Here is a 24,831-nt window from a genome sequence, read left to right on the forward strand (position 1 = left end):
TTTAATTTAATATTGTGTTAGATGTGTCAGATATTTAATAAAACTCTACAGACCTAGCCATACTTTGAATGAACTACAATCACTCTTTGTGGCTATATAGAAAAGTGCAATAACACACAATACCAGACTTGGCATTGTCACAAGACTTTGTATGTAGCTGCCAACAAAGTATTTGTATATGCTTATTAGTAAGTCATTATTAGTTTGAAGACTCTTGCTACTTCCTCAAACTGCTGATTGTGTAAGTTGTAACTCATCACAGTTCTCGTGACATCTCGGTTTTATTAGTTTTCATCTAGCTTCTAAACTCATCTGGTTCTCTTGCAGGATTATGCAGACACAGAGATGCTACTGTCCAGAGCCAACGTGGATCAGGCTGCCCTGCTGTCTTACGCCCGTGAGGCCGCCGATTTCTCAACCAACCACCAGTTGCCCACACTGGACTTTGCCATCAATCACTACGGCCAGCCCGACGTAGCCATGTTTGACTTTACCTGCATGTACGCTTCAGAGAACGCCGCCATGGTCCGCCAACGCAACGGCCACAAGCTGCTGACGGGGCTCGTGGGCGACAGCCTGTTGGAGGTTAGAAAGACCGCAGAGAACCTGGGATTCTTATGCTGTTCTTTAAAGGTCCCATAGTTAGACGTTAATGTCTAGGTGCTATATCACAAGTATCACAACACTAAATCAAAACAGAAATGCACGTACCCTGTTTCCAGGAAATTGTTTTTTAAGAAGTTGTCAGGACTTCTAGAAAAGTTGTGATGTCACGACTATATTAAATATAAGTAGAAAGTGCCGTTACAGTCGTTATTCCTGCTGCAATGGCGGTGCATAGACACCAAGAGCGCAATATGGAAGACCTGGAAGCACTGACAAATCAGAGCCGACCTGGCTCTTTCAAGAGGTGAGACTTAGAGAGACAGTAGCTAAAACTGAGCATATCAGACAGTGGGGAAATACAGTTTATTCACAAGGAAAGTATGTGAAAAATGACATGTTTTTTAAACATTAAAGCATGTAGACATGTTCTATTAGGAATCCTAAATACAAGTATGAAGCTAAAATCTAGCATAATAGGTCCCCTTTCAATCTTTAAATCTTGCTTCCCAGGCAGAGCTCTACCTCTTTTTGTTATTATCATAGCCGTACTTCTTCTGTGGCCATATTTGGTTGTTGAATGTGGTGTTGATGTTTCTCCAGCCCTTCTGGCCCATGGGCACTGGCATCGCCCGAGGATTCCTGGCAGCCATGGACTCAGGCTGGATGGTGAAGAGCTGGGCTCAGGGAAAAACTCCTCTTGAAGTTCTAGCTGAGAGGTAAGGGTGTTGAAACAATGAAACACAGACGATATTCTTGTACTTTACACATGCATACACAGCCACACACGCATAATATCGCTCCTCAAACACACCCATTTATCTCTAAGTGCTTTACTAGGAAATGTGCTTGTACTGTATGTGATATAAAGCACCAGGCCCACTGCTGCTAGTACTAATGGGATAAGAGGCTCTCGTAAGAACTGAATGGAATGTGACTCCTCTGTTCTGCAGTGTGCCTTTTTGACAACAATGTTACAATGTGTTTCTACACCCTTTGTTTCTCTCTGTATTTCCTGAAAATCACACTACACTTATTCTATTGTTTTTCTTTTTTGCTTTAGGGAGAGCATATACCGTCTCCTGCCCCAAACCACGACAGAAAACATCAGTAAGAACTTCAGTCATTACAGCGTGGATCCAACCACACGTTACCCCAACATTAGCCTTAACTTCCTCAAGCCAAGCCAGGTTAGTGCCAACACATTTCAGCTGCCATATTTAAAGGCAATACAAAAAACACATGTTTTCTCCATGGCATTCAATATATTGGAAACTCAGATATGTAATATAATGGATTTTTTTTGCAGGTGAGGCACCTCTGCGACACAGGGGAGGCAAGAGAAATGCACATTGAAATGGAGAATGTGATCAACTCGTCGACACCAAAGTTGGCCAGGAATGGTTCGTATCTTTTACATGCTTAAAAAAAAAGACTGTAAAATGCTTTAGTAGTTCATAATTGTTTAATGTGCTGACTGATCAGTGTAGGATTTTGCTGCAATCACTGTTGCTGAAATGTAACAATGAACTATTTCCACTCTAGACAATTGTCTGCTTGACAAGCAGCTGCAAGGTAACACAAAGTCCAAAATGCATGGTGTTGCTTTTCAGGGATTCCTAATAACTTTAACAGTTTGAAAGTCTACCGGCTGAGTATTCATGAATTAATCATGTTAAAATGAGTTGAGGAATGATGGAACTTGTGGATGGACTGATGCAGCCGCTGAGATTTTCTGTGTGTACTAACTGGGTCCTTGACATTTCCATTTAACCTCCTTTTTGATTCTAAAGGTTTTATTTATTGTTCATTTAAGCAGATTTTTTATTATTTTCTGTAAGTTTTGCATCCTATCCTAACCTCTCATTTGCATCCCTCTATTTCTCATGGTTGATAAAACTTCCTCATTGGCTGGTTTAAACTGGTACTAACATGGATGATGACGCCATGGATGACAACACTTTATGATCCTTTGCTCAGCCTTGCCTGACCAAGGCCATGAGATTGGCCAGCAATAAATATGCAGTGCTGCCTAGAAACAGTTTATATTTCTTTCCACGTTCAACCTGCTGCTTTATCATTTAGCCTTACAATTTTTCTTTCTGCCAAACCAGAATCCATAGCTAGATCCAGTAAGCTGCTGAACTGGTGCCAGAGACAAACGGAGGGATACAGGAATGTTAATGTAACGGACCTTACGATGTCTTGGAAGAGCGGTTTGGCTCTGTGCGCCCTCATTGACAGATACAGACCGGACCTCATGTGAGTATCTGAAAGAAATATGTACAAAACATGGACAATCTGAACTTATTCTCTGTCATATCTGTTTGCAAGACAACAAGCAAACAGACTTTTGTCTGGATCACTCATGGCTATGCTATCATTATAGCAGCTCAATGAATACTCACACTAAAGTCTTCATAATAAGGCATAAATATGGCTGTCAAATTATTGTTCTTACAGATATATTCACATCCATTGTAAATATATAAACTCACTGGCATTTAAGGTGTTTATAATTGATGACAGGAGCCCACACAATAACTGTTCCCCCTATTTCTGATCCAGCAACATCAGGATGTTAGGATTATCTGAAACGCTGATAGGCTTTTGCAGCAAAGTGTGACGAATTTCTTTCTCATATTTGCTTTATTAGGTGCGATTTTGCCTCGCATGACTTCATATGAAACTCAGCATTCGCAAACCACACCATAAAGAGCACAGGTTGATACAGATGGCAAATTAGTTTTGCAACAAAACATCTGGAAGCCTCTGCCAAGAATATACCTCAATGGAAAGAATCAAAGGGTTAAAACTGCTGGAGTGCCTGGAATGACCGCCCTGCTCTGTTTAAGTGTGTTTATTGGTTACAAATAATGTTTATTGTATGTTTGGGACCTTGGTTTTGAGTTGTGCATCACTGTAAATGAGGTGACAGCTAAGAGTCATTATGGCCTCTTGGGTCACTTAAGACCTCATGTCCCGACTTTCCCTCCCACACACAGAAACACTAACAACACACACAACAAACAACACAGTCTCCATCCGCATTGCCTAATGTAGTTTATTACCCTGTAGAGGTTATGTGGCTATTAACATTAGAAGCTATTAGTGTCTGTGTCCTGCTTGACCTTTACCAAGTAGTACAGCAGTTGTGCTCTGCTGCCTTTGATAGGCCAGAGGATGGGAGGAGGAGAGGAGGTGGGGGGGTGATGATGTGTGGAGCTACCTTGGGGAAAATGCATTCACGTGTACACATGTAGAAGATGGACGGTAAAGAGGGATTTAGTGGAGTTATTTCTGTGCCTGCTGTGAGGTTTTAATGCTTTTAAATGGACTCTACTCTATGTGCAGTGCAGATGTATTGATGACTCAGCTTAATGGTATTTTGAACTGCAGTATAATGACATTTACAGTAATGCTTTCCACAACATGGACAGTATCCTGTTGTCAGAAATGCTTCCTGATTAGTTTGTAATGCGGGCTCAGTGTCAGTTAATTTAAATTTAAAGCTGCTTTGGAGGAAAATATGGATTTGCTGCCTCATCCCTAGCTTTGCTGCTTCATCACTAACTGAGACACACATTTGATACTTTCGTTTATTGCTTTGGTGTGCAAGATGATCATGAATCGTAAGCTATTTTAAAGAAATTGTAAGCAAACTTTCATTTCCAACTAAAAAAACAACAATCAAGATCTTTCGGATATATTAAAAAAATAAAAAGCTGCAATTATATTTATTTGTATTTATAATGTATCAAATGTGTGCAATGTATAATGGGGAGCTCACAGTGGCTTACCACAGGATTTCTGCAATTTTTCTCAACTCTATGGAGCTCAAAAGTCAGCTCAGTGTTGTTGTATTCCAAATAGCTGCTTTGTTTGAGTCTCACGCGCATAGCATTGTTTCTTTCCATCCACACCAGGCAGATGTTTACAGAAACAACCAACCATAACCTCTCAGGCATAGTTAGCGATAAGCAGAGTGGAGCATTTAGCAGCCAAAAATCCAGATAGATCTCTCAGGAGGTGCTATCCGCAATGCAGGGCTCAATGATGAGGGAATATTGCACTTACATAGTCAAATAAATAATTAATGATAATTTGCCTTTATGTTTGTTGGATTTGTAAATATGGTGTTAACACATTTGTCCTGACACAATGGTAATGTTCTGCTAACAGCTTGTTGCTGCTTCCCTCAATGGGAGAAAAGAATCACACTATAGTTTGCCAAAAGTAAACATTAATTGCTCTTTTTTCACGTTATAAAAATATTCTAAGACATTATATATTGTCCAAATATATTCAGCTTTTCAAGCACAATATAAGTATTGTAGGTCAGGTTTTAGTATGGCAGTCAATGGAGAATTCTAAAGCAAATATCTAGAGCTGCAGTTAAAAAATCTTGAGTCATTTTACAATTCATTAATTGTTGATTTATGTTTTGTCAAGACAGGACTGTTTTAAGTCTCTCAAATATGGAGATGCCCTTGTTTTATCTATTTCATATCATATTTAACTATATATATTTTGGATTTGGATGGACAAGATCAGATATTCACCATTTTGGACTTAAAATGGGATGGACTTTTTTTTCAATTAGAAAAAGTGCGAGTTACAGCCATGAAAATATCACATATTTCCATTCTCTGTTATCTCTTGCACAGAACTAAAACTAAATATAAATGTAATGTTCTTGAGATGGCACCACAAATCCTATTCCGCTGTGATTAATGAAGCTTGTTTGTGTTACATTTACAGAGATTTAACACTTATTTAAAAACTAATACTTATTGGTTTATGACTAGCTTTTCTTAATGCATGTATGCATGATTGCGTTCGCTTTCCCATACCTTCTAATTTTCAATTTTTGTCTCTTCTTCCTATCCTCAGTGACTTTGATTCCCTGGACGAGCGGGACCAGGAAAAGAACAACCAGTTGGGTTTCGACGTGGCGGAGAGGGAATTCGGCATCTCGCCCTGCATGACTGGCAAAGAGATGTCCTCTGTGGTGGAGCCAGACAAACTCTCCATGGTCATGTATCTCAGCCAGTTCTATGAGATGTTTAAGGACACAGTGCCACCCGGAGGTGAGAGCAGGCAATACAGTGCAGTGACTGCTTCTGTATTCTGGGTCTGGGACGTGTCTGTTATTACATATGTTTCATCTTCTGACAGGCTTTGAACATGTAATTACACATAGTACTGACAGGATTTGAAGCTCTTAATGTTTTTTCGTTGTGGATTTCTGTTCAGATAACCACAACTTGAGTCCTGAGGAGAAGGCTTCACTGATATCCAGCACCAAGTCCCCCATCTCCTTCCTTAGCAAACTTGGTCAGAGCATAGCCATATCCAGAAAACGAAATCCCAAGGTCAGTTTCTGAGAACAACCTTCATCCAAATGATGTTCCCATGCAACTTAACTGCAATCTAAATTATGTTTTGAGATAAATGTATTTATTCCCAGATTACATTCACAGTTTTGAAAAAACAGTACATTTAAGAACAAGCAAGCAAGCAACAAAACCCCTTAAAATATGTCAAAATGTTGCTTACATTTTTATCTTTATGACATTATTTCAATAATTGATGAAAAAAATGTTGAGTTTCACACTGCATACAAACTAGGGTCCTGGGACCTCCACACCTGCAATCGAAGAGAATATACATTTCTCTTAGGCCATTTTTGATAATGCGGTTATGTTGTATGTGATTAATGAAGACATGCCTGTAAGCAACCCTTGATTTGACCTTTAAAAATCAAAAACTCATCATTTTATTGTTGTAGTATGGAGTAAAAAATAACTCATGACGTGTCATCAACAGGACAAAAAGGAGAAGGATGTGGATGTTTTGGGGAAGAGAAGGAAAACCAGCCAGTCTGAAGACGTAAGTGCTTCTGACAACAACGCATCTCAGAGATTGTGATTTTTGTTGGAGCAGACCATCTGACCAAAAACATTATAGTTAATCCCACTAGACGGTCAGCAAAAAGCTTTTCTACTTTCTCACAGGAGGAAGTATCCAGGTCCGGTCGCGACGACAGGCCATCAGTCCCAGCTGTCTTGACGGAGAGAAAAATGGACTCCTGCGCTACAGGGAACCACAACAAAGTCAAAGTCATGGCCACCCAGCTGCTTGCCAAGTTTGAGGAGAACGCACCACAGCCTTCAGGACTCAAACGACAGGTATGGGCGAAATCACGTGGCTCATTTTGTGATGTTACAGCTGGCAACAACAAATATGCACTCACACTTTTCTATATCATTGTGGGTGTTTTTCCCCTACAATGACATTTTTCATGAACATGTAGACTTCTCGCTGTGTGACAGGGCCTCTGGTCTCATGATTCAAGAGCTGTAGGCCACTGTATTAATGAGAGGAGCTCCAGAATGGTCAGGCTTGGTATTGTTCCTGGGTCATGTAGGCGGCCTCGAAATGCTGACTGGGCCGGGATAGCTCGGGTGAATCGGTTTACAGAGCTTTGGTTGGCTTGCCACTGAGAGTGGGAGGGAGGAGTGGGCTAAAGGGAACACTAGAGAGTATTGTTGATGGAGAGAAAGAAACTCTCCACTGTTGAGAAAATGTCTTGTTAATGTATGTATTGAAATAGCTTGGATTTGATGTTTTGTTTTAAATATAAAAGCTTTTTTGTGTATTGCTTTGGTTAGAGGAAGTTAAATTCATCAATGAAATACCTATGATTACATTTGTACCAAACTTAAACTCCGTAAAGGTCATCTACTTCAACAAAATGCCAGAGTTTGGTGGCATCGTAGAGTAGATGCCACATTAAACATCTACATTTAGACAGCTTGTAGGGAATGTGTTGCCACTATATAGGCAAATAAAAGATCTTATCAGTTTACTTGATTAAAATTAAGGATTTCTTTAGGTGGGAAATCTGGAAAGACTCTAAGAGACAACTCCAAATACATATGACATTCCTTGTCATTTTTAACATTTTAATGCAAAATGTTTCATATACCTTTTTCAAAGTATCAAATATTGAAGCTCAGTGGGTAAGACTTCACATATTTGTAAAGGCTGAATACTGGAGCAGTTGCTGTTTATTCACAAATCTGTGTATTTCCTCTTTTTCATCTATTTTGATGTACATTCTGCATGGTATTTACTGTGTACAGTGTTATAAATACCCCCTTACTCTCTCAGCATGATCTTCTCATGACTCTGTCATTTCCTCATTGGTTGTGAACACTTTTTTCTCTCCAACTTCTGTGACTCCATCTGCCCATGATTCACATCCTTCTTTCTGTTTTTCTCTCTCCTGGTTTCCTCCTCCCGTCATGGACCCTTTCATGATGCCTTGCATGGTTATTCTGGGCCTCTCACTGGTCCCACTCGCTGTCACTCATCATTATCTGACCTCAAAGGGGGACTCTCTGCCCAATCTGGACCAACTTCTGCCCCCTAGCCCACCCCAATCCCCCGTGAATGAGCCAGTGCGCCTGGCGCCTGTCCCAGCATGGAGAAAGGTAGAGTAGAAACGCCCCCTCTCGATACCATAGAGACTAACCACTAGACTGACCTTCTAACCATATGTCCCTGTGGTGTGTCATAGTGGGACAAGCTGCTTTGTGCTGGCCTGTTAGTCCGAGCTTCCCTTTCTCCGTAGATAGTGTGCAGATTTGAGATTTGTAGGGATAACCTCTGTAGCTCTTTTACGTGTGGTTTAGTGTTTTTAACCATTCAATAGCTGTATATGTGTGTTTTTGTGCGTGAGAGATACACAAAAGTGAGCAAAGTTTGTGAGCTTCATGGTTTTATCGTTGCTTCTCATGTCCTGGTTCAGAAACGCACTCAGCAGCAGGAGCAGCTGAGCATTCGCTACAAAGAAATGATCAAGGGTCCGCCCAACAGAGGGGAGCAGGTACGGTTAGCTTAGCTTAGCTACCCTGGTAGTCCTCCAACTCCTTCCACATCCCATTAGGTCTAAGTAAATCCCCTTTTAAATGAAAAAGGATTGGCCTTCCTATCCAGAAGCAAATGGAAGTAGATAGAATTAAGTTTGTTTTTTTGTTACACACCAACCCAACTGGTTGGTATAAATGTTGTTTACTGAGAAATACGATCCACTGTATATCCACTCCTCCACCCTCAGTAGAAGGCCGTAGCCAGCAGGCCTGTCTGGTTGTCATCCTGCTTTACTGCTCTCTCATGCGATTACTCAGAGTCAGCACAGTAGACTGCCAGCACCACTTTTCTCCTGCTGATGCTGAGAAAGTTGTATTTTTTGGTCTCGTCACTAGATTATGCATTCACCTCACAGACAGTGATTTGAAGCTTCAAACTCTCCTCTTTAAAGGGATTTTAATTCACTGCTGTTCTTAAATATCTTCTCATTGCATGGTAATTCTCTAGCTGCAGAGTAAATTAGCTCTGAGTCAATTGTAAAGACTGGAATAATCTTCTTAATCCTTAAACACTTAAACACTAGACTATAAACTTTAAATTATTCACCTGTGCTGTGAATAATTCCCCCTTGTCGAAAGTTCTTACTGACATCCATTGGACTATGTTTATTCTGCTAAGTACAATGTGTGGGTGGTCTGTTTTAATTTATGTGTGTCCAGCATTATTAAAGCTACCTTGGGTGTAAGTGAACCTAAGTGGGACCCCTTACTAATTCTATTAACCAAATGGATTGCTAAATTTGTGCTGACGCAAATATCTTATCATGTAATTTTACCTCTGAGTTTTACAAGCTTTTAAAAGCAATACGATTTATGAGCCTACTGTGACCTAGAACAATAAGAAGTGTGAAGCATATTTAGTTTTGGCGGTATCACTCTCATCCTCATTCTCATCATGTTCTGCTGAATCTGCTGTTCCTGTCCCTCATTTCTCAAGGCCAGAAGTGGTGCAGACCAAGTGTCCAGCTCGGGCTCTCGGAGCTGCCCAAAGAAAACCATTCTGCTTCCTTCTTCCTCCTCCACTTCTTCGCTCTCTCTTCACTCAGAGGTGACAAACAGCCTGCTGTGTCTGTCTGTCTATTTCTGCCTCAAATCCACTGCAAAACCATTTACCATAACCCCAAATCCCCTGATTTGATCTCTAGTGTTTAGCATTAATAAAACTAAAAGCTGCGTTTCCTCAAATGCACTTCCTAGAGAGGTTTCAGTCTTATTATCTCCCCTGTGAGTAGGTGGTGGTGTCAGCGGAGCTGCTTGTTTTCATGCCGAAGGGCATGTTGTTTGGATGTGGAAGCTAGTAAATAATTGTCGACTCAGGGGACCTTGGGTAGTTTTAACTTATTGTCAGACACTGTCAATAATTCCGCACAGCAAGCTTTTCTCAACTTTAAGTAAATCTCTGTTTAAGCCCGATGAAAACCCAAGTGTTGATACAGTATCTGCTCATTTCTGCCTTCAAGCATTTGCGTAAAAGCCCGGAAGAAGAGACGCTCGAATACTACGAGATGCCTCTGAATTATGGGGTAGAGTAAACGAGTGATTGCATGGATTTGTGTTCAGCTTTTTTTAAATTTCTTTTATTTATTGATTCCAAATCAAGGTTTTCTTTTTTTAACAAAATGTGTTTTAAAAATATCAGACCCTTAGCTACACCCCAAATCACTATCAAGTCTCACTAGAGCTATCTTGACAGGAAGGGAAGCTGCCGCACCTGACTGAGCCAAAGCCCATTCACATACCTGGTATACAGGAGAGGGCTGACCGCCTAATCTCCAGGTTTAAGGGCAAATCTGACAGGCCTCCAAAGGTGAACACTGTGCATGGCTTTCAAAGTGCCATCATGTTTTTTGGGAACCTTTCTGTATGTAAAGGGTGTACGTGTGCACATCTTCCTAAGTCTAATTCCATCAACCATTCCTTTTTCCCCCGGGAGCCTAAGAAAAAGCCGTCCCGTTTCTTTATAGAGCAGTGGCACTTGTCCGGCGGCCTGACTGACAGTCCTGGTTCACCACTTTCCTCCCCTGAATCTTCCAGAAAGGTTAGGTTTTGGTGATGTGGACTCACTAACAAACATCAGTATGGAGGGTTTTTTCTTTCGAGAAAAATACCTAACCCAAACTCCTTTAATTTTCTTCAGTCCATGTTTATACTTTTTCTTATTTAGATTTTTTGCTAGGAATTGCTGCTAGGTATCTTCACTAACTGCAGGGCATTGCTTTCATCGTTTATGCACACAGCTTACATTTCTGCTTCAATTAAAGAGCGACTGCTGGAAATATGAAAACAATGGCTTACAAACCATCAGTGACTTTCCTCTCAATAACAAGCTGTTTTGTAAAGGAGGTTGTTTTTGAAAACTACTAAAAAGGCAAAGAATAACTGAAGTGTTCCTCACTATAATCCCTTTTTTGATTGAACTATCTGTTTTTCTGCAGGAGCAAGCAAGGCCTCTGCAAACAGATGATGAAATGCCCTTATATGTGCTTAGTATTCAGGAGAGGGCTGAGCGACTTGCCTCTCAGTTTGAGGGCAAGCCAGCCCAACCAAAGGTGACAATTTACCACAGAAAGCTGAGTATTAATATTTATATGTTACATATTTTGGGAGGCCTGCCCTGCTGGTCAACTTAACCTTTTAAGAGTAGACACTATAATTATCTATGTTTTCCAAATAGGTTGTCACAGTTTAGCAGGTCAGTTCAAATCAGTAGTCTAAACTAGTGAATACTATAGTGTAGCATTCAAATAAGAACTTATGAAAGCAAAAAAACTCAAATTAGAGTGAAAATAAATGTGTTTATTAGGGATAACATTGATCGTAAACAAAAAGAGTATCTGTTTATGTAGTAAATAGACACTGGGAGACTTGCGGGACTAACCTTGACCACAGAAACATCTACAAACCTTTTCCTGAAAGATATGGCTGTTCAACTTTTAACAGCTGAAGGTTTATTATTGATGTTTCTTTGCTAGGGGCCTACACCTACTCAGCAATTCATGCTCACACGTTAGCGTAGAACACTAGGGAATGACTTGACGGCTAACGGAAAATACAAAACTCATTTTAATTTTTCAGTCAAGTTCAAGTGAGGTTGTTTTTTCTATTTTCACAGCCAGATAAATATTGTTATCGAAACAAGATGAAAAGTTAAGGAGTAATGTAAGAAAATGGAAGTTACAAAGGATAGAAAACAGCTAAACTCATCATTGTGTTAGCATAAAGGAATAAAGCATACCAACAAGCTGCTCTCCAAACTCATTTTGATTAATAAAGCATATTGACATTTTTGTTTCAGAAACCATGATAAACATTAGTTCATATAATATATATAATTGTTCAATAAAAATAAAAACTCAAAATTAAACACTTTCCTCTCTGCCTCCTTTTTGTGGAGCCTAAGAAAAAGCCCTCCCGTTTTGTAATGGAACAATGGCACCTGGCTCGATCACAGTCTCCCCCTGGTTCTCCCCCCTCCACCTCTGACACTCTGAGAGAGGTAGTGGTTTCACGCCTGCGAGGAATGGTGTGTGGCAACGCTAACGGCACTGCACCTGTTTTTCATGAATATGTATTATGTCACCTAGTTACAAAAGTTGCTTAACACAACGTAAGCTCATCTGAGACTTACTGCGAATAGCTTGCTGCTTGTTGTGGTATTAAGGAACTCATTTGCAACTTGATAATTGTTTTCTGTGGTTGTTGTGATAAGTATGCAGTGACTAATCAGTCCTTTTAATGACTGTGTCTATCTGGACAGATATCAAAATATATTTATCTGACGAGTGTTTGAACTTAATTATAATTTCCTCTGCTAGTTATTTTGCCACGGGACTCCCTATTAGTTGTTTTAGATTAAAAGAGCAGCTTGGCAGCAAAAACTTCTCATCGTGTTTAATTCCCATGTAGACAAGAACAGTTCCAAATGTGGCGGGGTACACATTTTTGCAATGCAGTAGGACTGCAAAGCTAGTCAAATCTTATCCTCTAACAGTTTGCAGGGCTTAGTTTTGCCTCATAGTACATGCTGACCTCAATTCTTCCCCTGTATAGGATGAAATGTCTTTTGTTGAGTTTTAATGGATGTAAACCTAATCCTTATGTTGATTAATTTAGGATTTAAACAAATAATGGATAAAAACAAACCACTTTGAATGGTCTTTTGCAGCATTTTCTTTTATTTGTATTTATTGTTCGATGAATTATGCAACAGTACAGCGTGAGGGCCTCTCTGTGTGTGCATGTGAATAAAACATGCATGACTGCTTTTTTGTGGGTGTGTGAGAGCGTATGCTGTAATAGTGTTAATGATCAGTGATGGTCCACTTCTGTTGTAAAAATACTGGGATTTTGGATCTTTTTCTGATATATTAAATCCAATAATGGTCTTTGTCTGGAAACTAAATCTACAGTGAAACTGTTTATAGCTATTTGAGCTATATCTGGTTTTGCAGTTAGGTGGAGCTACTGTCACATCTAAGCTCCTGATCAAGCATGGAAGCATTGCCTTGTCATGTCTAAAATGTCCTTTCACACCCAATGCTTGTGAACACTTTCTGTGATTAAGATCCCTCATCCCACTTCCTCCATTTGTTTTTCATATTATGTGTTTTTCTATTCATCTATCATTTTCTAATGTTTTTCCACCTGTGTGTCTTTTTTCCTCCCTTAATGATGTTGATAGCGCTATGTAAGGATGTACACAGGCGGAGTTAGCTCATTGGCTGATCAGATAGCCAATCAGCTTCAGTCTCAGGAAGATCCTAAGCTTCTACCTGAAAAAAAGGATTTGGTAAGCACGCTGCAAGGGGTGTAGAAGGCATGTGGCTGCACAGATGAAAGCCTTGTTGCCAGAGAGTGTTGTTCATATGTTAGTTTTCCTGTCACAATGTAACTCCATCTCCCTTTAGCTGTGTGTTTGCTCTACAATTAAAGTACTTTTCGGGATACTGTTGTGTTTGTACATTTGCACAATGATCAGAGATCCCCATTCCTACTGACATATAACCGTTGACTTGCACTGTTGTGTGTTGTTGTCCTTCGGGTAGGATGTAGCACTTTAACCAGCATATATCGACAGTGGCCTGGTGTGTGATGTCGCCTAAATCTTTGATGTATTTAAGCCTCCTCTCCTCCTCTCCTCCTCTCCTCCTCTCCTCTTCTCCTCTTCTCTCCTCTCCTCAAAAACCTAATCAATCTTCAACCTATCCTTCCACAGGGCTCTTTGAGAAAAGAATTCCCCGTCAACATCGGTGGCAGCGATGTGTGCTTCTTCTGTAGAAAGCGTGTGTACGTGATGGAGAGGCTGAGTGCAGAGGGGAAGTTCTTCCATCGGAGCTGCTTCAAGTGCGAATACTGCAACACAACACTACGACTGTCTTCCTACGCATTTGATGTGGAGGATGGTAAGACTCAATCCTACACATTGCAAGACCAGAAATAAAACTAAATCTCAATCCAACCCGAACTATCTTATGATACAACAGATTCCACATTGCTTTTAACTTGCAAGTCTTATCTTTAGAGACATGTAACTTATCTTACATTACCTTACATTGACCCCACAGCCGTGCAGTCTCATAATTACATATTTTTCCTCTCTGTGAGGTGTCTGTTATGCTCACAGTCAGCAGATTGTTTGTTGCGAGACAGTAACTGTTTTTCAGAGTAAACCGTGGGACTAAAACCCACGCACGTCAGAGCTCAGACAGTAAGGAAGATCTTTTTATTCAAACAAACAAACAGTCTATTTCTGCAGAAGAAACACATCCGATGGACTCTTTGAGGTGAAAAATAGAGAATATGCTGCTTATTTATATGTATTTATTTAATGAATTTATTTGTTTTTGTGCTGTCTGTCTCCTGTTATCCTGCAGGGAAATTTTACTGCAAGCCCCACTTCTGTTACCGTCTGTCTGGCTATGCTCAGAGAAAGAGGCCTGCCCCCCCGCCTACTCCAATCACTGCTAAGGTACCTGTTTCTGTGTACTGGTTACAATACTGGTGGGAATCAGGAATGGCATGATAATGAATACATGAATTGTTTATGTTCAAAATGCACTGCCTGGTAGGGGAACATGTGTATGGCAGGGAAGTGTTAGAAAGGGAAAAGCTGTTGTGATTGACTTTCTTCTGCATAACCTTTTATTAAACATCATTGTTGCTTACTTTTTTATGACAATAACAGACCATATTTAATTGTTTAAATTAAGTATGTCTTTCTCCTGGCTGATAGTCATTATCACTATTAAGTTATTGTCTATTCCTCCACTGCATCATTCTCCTATTGTTTAACACATTTTAAGTTAGGTCTAAAAAGATAAATGACCAATTGTTATTTTTATAAAGATAGTCATTTCAGACACAGAAATGCTCATTTATGACCGAAAATAATATATAAAAAAAGAGATATAAATTCAATAAACAACAAAATAGTGCAGGGTGTGAAGGATTTATTTTGTGTCGAGCCCAGTGACCTGTGATTAGGCTTTGCACATGCAACAAGTAAGGGATGTCGTTTAATGGCGACTCTCGAATAAACAAGGACCACTTATTTCCCAAATAAGGATTTTTCTGCCCTAACATCTCTCCCTCCCTTTTTAAAAGGGCTGAGCTTAGGGAAGAGGAAAAGACTCAAGTGAGAGAAGAGAGGATGCAAAAAAAGGAAATAGGATGAAGTACTAATGAGATGGCTAAAGTAAACTAGGAGCCAAAAGATCATGCATATTAGATAAAAAAAGAAGACTACACAATAACCCAACCCACCCAACTAACTTCTTATAGTTGCATTAGATTGCCCTCTGTGTGATCTCTGAGTAGGGGGCATATCTGTGGTTAACGTCATCTGTCTTTGCAGGAGAACCAGGCGCCCCAAACTCCTACAGCGACTGTGGATGCCCCAGGGAGGGCGATGGCAGCAGCATCCCCCTCGGCCGATCTCCAGCCCTCAGGTACCCCCCTTCCTTTTCTTGCTGCGGTGGCTGCGCCTTACCGTCTGGTCAAGGGCGTGGGAGTCTCGCTGTGTAACCTCCGCCGCACGCTCTCCTGGACCTGCCACCAGGTGGCACGCAACCCCCTAGACTCTCCCTTCCTGTGTACCTACTGCATCTACCTCTTCTGCTGTTTCTCCATCAATGTTCTGCTCAACCTCCTCTAGCATGACTCTCCTCTTTCTCCCTTTTCCTTTGCCAACTAATGTCAGTGGGACTGTGTAGATTTAGCTGACTATATTGAATCACTGACGGAGTGTTCGTGTAAATCTTGTGATTCTTCGTCTCCGATTGATTTTCCTGAAGATGCAGCATTCTTTCTGTCTCCGTTAGCTACCATTTTATGACTTGCGATTGGTCGAGGCAGTAAAGCAGCCTCTCTGGCAGCATAATCTCAGAAGTGAATGGTGCAGCTTCAATTTATTTATTTTTACTTGGCTTGATAATTAAAATAAGAGTTGTGGTCAGCTCTCAAGGCAGCAATACATGTAACGAAATTGATAGCCCTCTTCCTGTTCTGATTTTATCATTGCAGTACGAGCTTTACTACTCAACATTAGTTGTACAATTTAAATGTGGCATATAGCAATTAGGGCTGGGTGAGATATATCAATACTGTATTGTTATTGTGATATAAGACTACATATTGTCTTACATTTTTGGTATTGTAATATCTGATAGAGTTGCCTTATCAGGTTTTAAAGGTTGCATTACTCTAAGGTGATGTTATAGCTGTCTGATTATTGTCTTGCCACAATGATCCACATAACTAATGATCATATATCAAAACCAGGTCTTGTGTAAATATTTTGTTAGAGTAGTCAACCCAAATAGTCAAATATTTACCTCATATCACCCAACCCTAATAACAATTACATTCGTACAGTGTAAGGTTATTACATCACCCTGATTTTTGCCTGCCTGTGTTTTAATGAAAAGTCAAGCTTAATTCTGTTGTGATTGTAACTTCAAGTGGCCTGTGACTGCTTTCTTTTACCTCCTCCTCTGTGATGTGTTCCTCTTAGAGCCTGCTTTGTGATGTGTTCCTTTCTCTCTGTAAGCTGTTTTGCACCTACAGTATCCCTCTTACTGAAACTCAGCATACTGTGATGAAGTGCCTGTATCAGTGCTTTGTGAGCTTTACCTTTCCCAATCCTATCAGAGCACCTTAAAACTGAGAGCTCTACTAGTGCTTGGATTAGTGTCTGTGATTGGCTTTCTTTTTGATTTTCACTTCCCTCTCCTCCTGCATCCCTAACCCTCTCACCCCATCTCCCCGACAGATTGCTGCTTAGACACACTTGTGTTTGCTTAATATAGTGCATCTTTGCTACATTAATTGCATCTTATTGTTAATTATATTCAAAAAGACCAGAGAGAACTAAACAGAACATGCTGGTAAGATAAAAAATTATAATAAATGGAACCTAAGGAACTGAGTGTAGGCCTGCTGCATTGTGCAGCAAGTATAGTATTATAATATGAAACACATAATTCTCATTATTTAACTAATTCTCATTATTTAAGATAAACGGTATTGTGTCGCTTTAATATCAGGTTGGTTTGATGGAAAAGGTGAACCATAACATTGAAACTAATCAGGGAGTTTACAAAGTATTTCGAAGATTTATTAGCACATTGCCTTGTTTTGAGGACAAAAAGGGAAAAAATACAGCTTTTTCTCCATTTTCCTCCTCTTCAAAGAATAACATGCTAGAGTATGACACATTAATTGTCACACCTATTATTTTTTAATTGGGATTTACCTAAGGCCTGATTGAAATGTCATCCTTATTGGAGAGCAATTTCATCTCTTTTTAAGAAAGTAAGAAGCGTAGTGAAAGTCTGAATACTTATTTGGATCCATTCCATTCATAATAATAAGTAATCAAGTGTATTTGAAAGACACATTTTGAAGAAGAAAAACAACAGTTTTGAAATTTGCTTCTCAGGATGGGAAAAAGGCAAGGCACCACCAGGTACTTATAACTGTAGAACTATTTTATAGTGTTAAACCTTGCTTGTGTTTGTTGATAATATTTTCTGTAGGATTATAATTAATGCAATAAATTCAGTTATAGACCTTAAATTGGTGTGTCCTTGTCAGTTTGTCCTGAAAGTACAAAGTTGCTTCGGCATAGAGGCGGTAAATTGGGAGTGGGAATGCACTAGTTTCTTTTTGGATGAGGGTGGTTTTATTGCTGTTTGGCTCATAAGATCACACACAAACATAGTCATAATGTTTTACATAGTATTCACAAAGTGTTAAACAGAGGATTTGTTTTGGTCCCAGTTGAAGTTAAACACCCTTCTTATCAGCCCTGCATGGCTCCTCACTGCAGAGGGTTACGTTCTGCTCCTCTCTTCTCTATTATTGCACCTGTCTGACTCTTGGTTGCATTTTTTGTGCTCTTCTTCCCTCTGTCCTCTCACCTTTCAACCTGCTGCCCACCTCAATGTCACCATTTCACCTGCCATTTCCACCATCGACATCCCCAGCACCGGAGGTCAACGGCCTGCAGGAGCCCAGCCTAGCGAAACGTCTACGGGGAACTCCAGAGCGCATCGAGCTGGAGAACTACCGGCTCTCCCTGCAGAGGGAGGAGGAGCTGGAGGAGGTGCCTGAAGAGACACTGGCAGAACACAACCTCAGCAGCGTGCTGGACAAGGGCACAGACGCTGACGACTTGGGCTCCAGGTAAGAGCATGACAGTAAAGACATATGCACTTATAACGGTGCTGTTGTTAAATGTCTTACTCCTGCCAGGATGAATGTTACTGCAAAGTAACAAAACCAAGTCTCATTACTCCTGTGTGCATTTCTACCGTTTGAGTGAAATCTAACATTCACATGATAATAAAACTAATTGAAAATTAAAAAACTAAAAAGATTCTCTCACTTTTAGTCCTGATCCATTTCTATAAATTGATTACGGAAAATTAGCTTATCAGATTTTGGCCACTTTGTGATGTCAAGATGTTTTTTTGGGTTGTGCAACCATTAGCCAACCACCTATAACCAACCACCTTATCACCCTAACCTTTAGAGCACCATTGTGTTTTATTAAACCAAACACTCTGAGAACACAGGACTGAGACAGTGGGGTGTATGGCATGCTACAATGCATGATCTGTTTGTTATTCTGATCCAAACACTTCAGAGACATGTTTTGTATATATCTGAGACCTATAATATACTGTTGAAAAAGAGTATAATAGGGGACCTTTAAGTATGGTGATAATATTGTAAATATAATGTAAATCATTATAATCTTAGATCCATTTTCTCATCAGATATGTTTAGGACTCTATTTAATTTGATTAGTTAATTTCACTTTTGGCTGTCTGAGATGTTAAAGACTACTGATTTCAGAAATGTAACTCATTAGGATTTGAATGAAAAAACTAAAATTCTATTAATAATGAAACATTTTTGGGGAAACTAAACATTCTTACAGTATTACAGAAAATGGAAAGCTGCACATTACGAAATAAGATGTCTCTTTCTGCCTCCCACCTGTTCTAACACATCACTGTGACTCCTCTTTTTTCCAACAGTAGCTCAGAGTCAGACATGGAGGAGGAGGATGAGCAGGAGGAGCAGGATGCGGAGGAGGGGGAGCAGCAGCCTCTCAGCCCCTCAGACCTCGGCGGTGTTCCCTGGAAGGAGGCGGTGGAGCTCCACGCAAAACTGAGGGGCGAAGAGGGAGACGACGTGGGCGAGGTCCTCGATGATGCTGTCAGCAGAGACGGGGAGATAGATGAAGACGAGGAAGACGAAGAAGAGGAGGAGGATGATGAAGATGAAGATGAGGAGGAGTCGAGCGATGGTAAATTTTTCAGCAGGGTTCCTGTAAATACTTAGTTTCCTTTGGTTTATTTTAACATCTTGTCCAGAGTCCATTTGTCTTGTGCAGAACTCCAACTATTTCGAAAATCTGTTTTTTGTGAAGTGTCATCATCTCAAAGTGTGTTATCTTCATCCTCTCTGCTTCCTTCCTCCCATTCCCTTCCCTCCCTTTCATTACACCCCCCTGTGTCTACTGTGTGCTTGCTTTTGTGTGTTTTTGTGTGTATATCTGTTGGGTCTCTGTCTCCCCCTGCTGGCAGAGGGTGATTACTGCCCCTGGGATAGAGAGCTCCAGTCTGGCCTTTGGCTGGAGAAGCACCTCACAGAGGAAGACGATGTTGGTACATTTAAAGGTAGCAGCAGAACTGCCTGTGGATGCGTTTGAAGTTACTTTGAGCGTGATTTTTAATCCTGGCTGGTTTGGGTTTCATTTTCAAGGATTTCTTCTACAAGTGTGTGGCTTTTTCTGTTGTGTTTGTTTTTGATCTGTGTTGTTGTTTGTGTTTTTGGAAGATTTTGTGTTCAAGTATGCTTTTTTTTAACCCTTTGAACCCCACAAACCGCCGGCAGGCTTAAAAAGCATGTTTTAAAATTGTTAAATTGTTTATCATAAACAGAAAGAGTAATAACTCAAATATGAACATATATCGAAAGTAAGGGTTACTTTCAACCACTCCAAATCTGAGCTTAAAATTTTTGTATTTCATCAAAATAATTGTAGTCTGCTCTGATTGGTTAACTGGTCGGCTCTGTTGTGAGTAGAAGTGATGTCACTATGTCAGGGAAGTAAAGAAGGACTACAATTGAGGTGTTTCAGACAGGCTGGGGGGAATGTGTTGTAGAAATCTCCATCTGGAGAGAACTTTAGGATATATGCTTTGCAGACCATTTACATGCACTAAAACCTAACACATGACAGGAAAGGGAATACCCCAAAAAACATGAAAGGGCCTCTTTAAATTCTTTGAACCCTTGAATGCTTTGGCATTGATCAACAGTCAGGTAACAACAATGTTCTAAAGAGGACAGGATAAGAGAGAGGATACGAAACTATTATTACCATCAATGACATTTTTAGGCATGATTTTTTCCATAGACGTGAAAGCCTTATAAAGTGCATTAAAAATAAGCCCACATTGAGTGAAATGTGACAGGATGCAACAGGATGCCCTAAAACTGCAAGGGGTTCAAAGGGTTAAGGACTTACTGTGAGTTGTATCCCAATTCTAACCTGCCATTAACCTGCCGTGTTTGTGTACGGCTATAATAAACTAATCTGATAAATGCCAGAGATTTTTGTGATTTCCCCCCAGGCGCTGCAGCTATGTTTGGTATTCAGCGGCAGAATCGTTGTGTTTAAAAATGGTTTCTTTCTTTAACTTCATATCTTTGCAGCTCACTTTTTGCACTTTTTGCAGTGTGTGCATGCAGCTTTCCTCTACCTGGCCTCTCTGATGATTTCATTTTATTATTTTTTTTAAATGCCAGTGTATTCTAATTTTTCTCTGCCTTCTCTCTTTCCTTTTTGTTCTCTCTCTTCCCTCCTCTTTTCTCCTTCCACTGTTACCTTTCCTGCACATATGCTTTCATCTCTCTCGATCCGTCTCTGATCTATTGGTGCACACACACTTCACATCAACACCAAAAACACAACTCCGACTCGCTATTATAGCCAGGAATATACAGATCCAACAAGTCCTGCAGCCTGTGGATCCCACGGCCATACCGGGCCTAGTGAGAACACACCTGGACTCTGAGGGAGACCAGGAGGCACAGCTGACCTCCGCCTCCCAACTTTCCCACCCCTCTGAGCTCACGCAACCCTCCTCCACAGGTAACCCTCCCCCTCAGAGGAGCACGGGAAGGCTCACAGGGATAAGGATCAGGGTGTCTCATCTCACGAGCGTGGCTGCTGCTGTCCTGTATGTTTGTACCTCCCAACTAACCCACCTTTTTGTTTTAATCATCTTTGATTTTGTCTCAGTTTTGTCTTGGAATGTCTAATTTTTGTTTTAATTTTTTTTTTGAAGTGTGTCATTCAGAGTCACTGTGGTGAACATAACGTCCCCTGTCAATTTTTGTTCTTTTGTGTTCTGCTTTATTCCTTCTCATGTGTCTAATTACTTTACTTGTTATTTCCCCGCCATCTATCCTTCGTTGTTCCCTATCGTCTGGTTTGAACGTAGCCCCCGCCCACACATCCGCCCGACGTGAGGCAGTGAGAGTCTGGTTGGAGTCCTTGTCTGGAGGTAGCACAGACTAATATTAAAAAAAACAAACAGGGGGATCATTGGAATCCTGTCTTAGACTCGTTCTCTATCTCTATCGGCTGGCCTTTTCCTGGAGCATGCAGAAACACACTCGGAGTCCAGCACACTCACAAGCATGCACGCTGCAGGGCTGTTGCTCCCAGGAGTTCAGCTTTCTTGGTGTCAAACTTCTCTTCACTTCACTTCCCAACCTCTCAAACCTACCCTTCCAACTTCTTTGACTCACAATACCATATTGTACTGCATTGTAATGTATTCCAGAGACAGACGAGCCATCAAGATGCGAAATCACTTAACACCACATTGGTTCTTGCACTCAGTGACGTATTTAACCGGGAATCCGCCATTGTTATAACCCATTCATGCACTTTCAAAAATCTGATATTAAGACTTCTAAGGTATTTGTGACAAATTTTATGGACTTCAGCAAAATAAACGAGAGTCCTATGTATTTGTATTCATAGGCAGGACTTGACTTTTGAGTTAAAAGCTTAGTAAAGTCCGGCTAGATTTAAATATTCTCTCAGTATCTGCCTGTGTTCCCACATGGATAAAGGTCAATCCATTGCATTCGGCAGAAAAGATGGTTAATGTTGTATTATTATTCAAAAAATGAAGGAATTAACTGTGTGCAACACCTCTTCCTTTTGGTTTCTCCCACCAGATTTGTTTAAATGATGGACTACTGTTCTTCACTTAACCAATGTCATTAACATTTTGGTTGTGCTTATTGCTTGGTTTAAGTGTCCTCCATTTGCTCATTTAAAAAATGGATCTGCATGTGTCTATTCACTAATGCTACTCTGTGGCTAACCTTTGTTCATATTTATCGACTGACTTATTTCATTTGTATGCCTAACTTATGTAAGATTTTCTTGCTGGAGAGCTTTTTCCATTAAAGCTTTCCACTGAGAAAAAAAAAAAAAAGGATTCTGGTTTTGAATCTTTTTCATCCTTTTTCAAAATGTATTTTCTTTCTTCTTCACTGCTGCACTCTTCTTTTAAAAGTGGTTTTGATATATTTTTTTCATTAACTCATCTTTGAACTCTGATGCTCTTTTATTTTATCCTTTAACATTCAGCCTGAGGCGAGTATTTTAAAAGAAAGTTCAGTTCATGTTAGGAAGTTGAAAAATGTTCTGTCTTGGTTGCCTTAAGAGAGAGGTTTTCAAACAGTTTGCTCACTTGGCTTCACGCTTGTCATACCAGAGTGCTGTGAGGATGAAGATCTGGAGGCAGAAGCAGACAGTCCAGATATGGAGCCGGGGACAGAGATGGATCAGGGTGAGCTATCAAAATAATACAAATATGGAGCCATCAATTATTTCAATTCTTTTTGGGGAGAACTCTGCTTTGCTACAATACCCAATAAAAAAAATGACATATGAAGCTATGAAACAACTTAAAGTGTCATATTATTTTTCTTGAATTCAAGATGACATCCCTTCAGATGCAGAAGCGGAGGCTCGCTTGCATCAGTCTGAGCACGCTGAAGTGTTTCCTGAGGAAGACAAGAGATCAGAAAGTCCGAGAATGCCCTCCACTTTCGGTACCCAAATAATTCATCTGAATTGATCCCTCAGTAATGTTTTAACATGAATAAAAACAATTACTATTTATTTATCTATTTTATTTATGCATTCAGAAGCTTCCAGTGCCAGCCCCACACAGAGAAAAGATGTCATTCTTTCTCCGCTCAAACCATCTCCAGAGCTTGAATCAAAGGTGAGATCATTTTACATGTATTCAAAAAGGGCGGGCTATATGGCTATTATAATATTTTCATGTTTGTAGGCTCTGCAAGGATATCTGACACATAGCTTGATATTTTCATAGTTCCCTAACTAAAATAACAGTTTTTTTAAACCAGTGTGATACTCTTAGGTTGATCATTGAAAACATATTCTCTAATATTAATTATTATTCACGAAGTCAATACAAACAAAATGTTTGCAGGCGTTCATTTTCTTCAAATTCAAGTCTTTTTTTTTTAATTGGTTTAATTTTTGAAATCTTTATTTATTTATTTATTTGTCGTTGACTGACTAAAAAGAATGTGAAATTGTCTATAATGTTTACCAGATAGTTGCTTTTACTTTGAAGGAACTTCTAATTTCCTTTTACCAAAATACTAAGTATAAACCCAGACCTCAAAACAACACGAGGTCTGATTTGAATGTTTTTTTTGGGGGAGGCTGTCATCTTCCATTTCTGACCTTAATGCTTATAAACTTGATTTGGAGTTCCACTTCTTGTGCCATCTAGGCTCTTTCCCTTTGTGTGCTTTCAGTTTAGACTAAATCCTGATCTTGTCTGTTTCCTTTCCAGTTAAGTCTTTTGAAGTCTCCTGGCAGCCGCTTTTTCCCCGAACCTTTCATATCTGAAGAAAGGGAACCTGAAAGGACGACACCATCTTTCTCTCCCACTGCAAAGAGCCCCCTGTGCCCTTCAACTGCTCCAGTCCAGGATCCTTCCTCTGTCCCTTCCCCAACTGCTGCTGCTTCCCCTGTCGGTGTCCCGGCCTCATCCCCCCTAGTTTCACTCATCAAATCACCCATCAGCTCTCCGGTCAAGCCAACCATGGAGTCCCCCATCACAACCTCTGTTAAGTCACCTGTTGTGTCCGCAATCTGCTCTCAGCCCACCCCCCTTCCAGAGACTTGCACACCTAAATCTCCTGTCTACCCTCACCGCTCAATTTGCCCTCTTACGGGAAACCCCCTCTCCCCAATCTGCGCTCAGCCTTTGCCCTGCCAGGAGCCCTCGTCACCCCTCATATCAGACTCTCCCGTCAGATCCCAGCCCATCCCTGGAGTCACTTCAACACCCATGAACAAAACAGACAAGGTCATGCCTGATCCCTCAAAGTGCGTAGACTCCTCCACAGAGGAAACGCCATCCAAAAAAACAGACATCATTGAGGAATTTTGGCAAAAGAGTGCTGAGATCAGGAAGAGCCTTGGTTTGACTCCTTTGGACCGCAGTAGTAAAATTTTTGAGAAAAGTGTTGTGATATCTCCAGCACTTGACTCCACCCCTGTCAAGACTCTCGATTTGCCCGAGGAACAGAAGCCTGCCTTTACCGGCCGCGCTGTCATTCGGAGGCTGAACATCACTCTGGAGGGCCAAGTCATTACCCCCTATTTCCCCTGCAGAGCCCAAGAGTAATGGCTCGATAAGAGGGA

The 24,831-nt window shown here is 40.5% G+C and overlaps 1 protein-coding gene across 1 annotated transcript in view; it reads left to right on the forward strand.

Moving 5' to 3' along the window:
* The window catches only part of mical3a (microtubule associated monooxygenase, calponin and LIM domain containing 3a), a 63,081-nt gene that overhangs the window by 19,043 nt on the left and 19,207 nt on the right, over positions 1-24,831 (forward strand). Inside the window, 31 exon segments of the mRNA XM_063909190.1 lie at positions 328-585; positions 1,207-1,322; positions 1,667-1,793; positions 1,913-2,006; positions 2,149-2,178; positions 2,718-2,865; positions 5,497-5,693; positions 5,860-5,978; positions 6,433-6,495; positions 6,621-6,794; positions 8,001-8,102; positions 8,420-8,497; positions 9,478-9,588; positions 10,001-10,063; positions 10,234-10,347; positions 10,474-10,578; positions 10,976-11,089; positions 11,935-12,036; positions 13,222-13,329; positions 13,756-13,942; positions 14,414-14,508; positions 15,394-15,487; positions 18,026-18,224; positions 19,085-19,356; positions 19,637-19,729; positions 21,049-21,210; positions 21,563-21,625; positions 22,856-22,930; positions 23,082-23,195; positions 23,292-23,371; positions 23,975-24,810. Coding sequence (XP_063765260.1) covers positions 328-585; positions 1,207-1,322; positions 1,667-1,793; positions 1,913-2,006; positions 2,149-2,178; positions 2,718-2,865; positions 5,497-5,693; positions 5,860-5,978; positions 6,433-6,495; positions 6,621-6,794; positions 8,001-8,102; positions 8,420-8,497; positions 9,478-9,588; positions 10,001-10,063; positions 10,234-10,347; positions 10,474-10,578; positions 10,976-11,089; positions 11,935-12,036; positions 13,222-13,329; positions 13,756-13,942; positions 14,414-14,508; positions 15,394-15,487; positions 18,026-18,224; positions 19,085-19,356; positions 19,637-19,729; positions 21,049-21,210; positions 21,563-21,625; positions 22,856-22,930; positions 23,082-23,195; positions 23,292-23,371; positions 23,975-24,810 — 4,493 coding nt within the window.

Source organism: Eleginops maclovinus, chromosome 2, assembly GCF_036324505.1.
Source record: "Eleginops maclovinus isolate JMC-PN-2008 ecotype Puerto Natales chromosome 2, JC_Emac_rtc_rv5, whole genome shotgun sequence".
In the NCBI taxonomy this organism is placed as follows: Eukaryota; Metazoa; Chordata; class Actinopteri; order Perciformes; family Eleginopidae; genus Eleginops; species Eleginops maclovinus.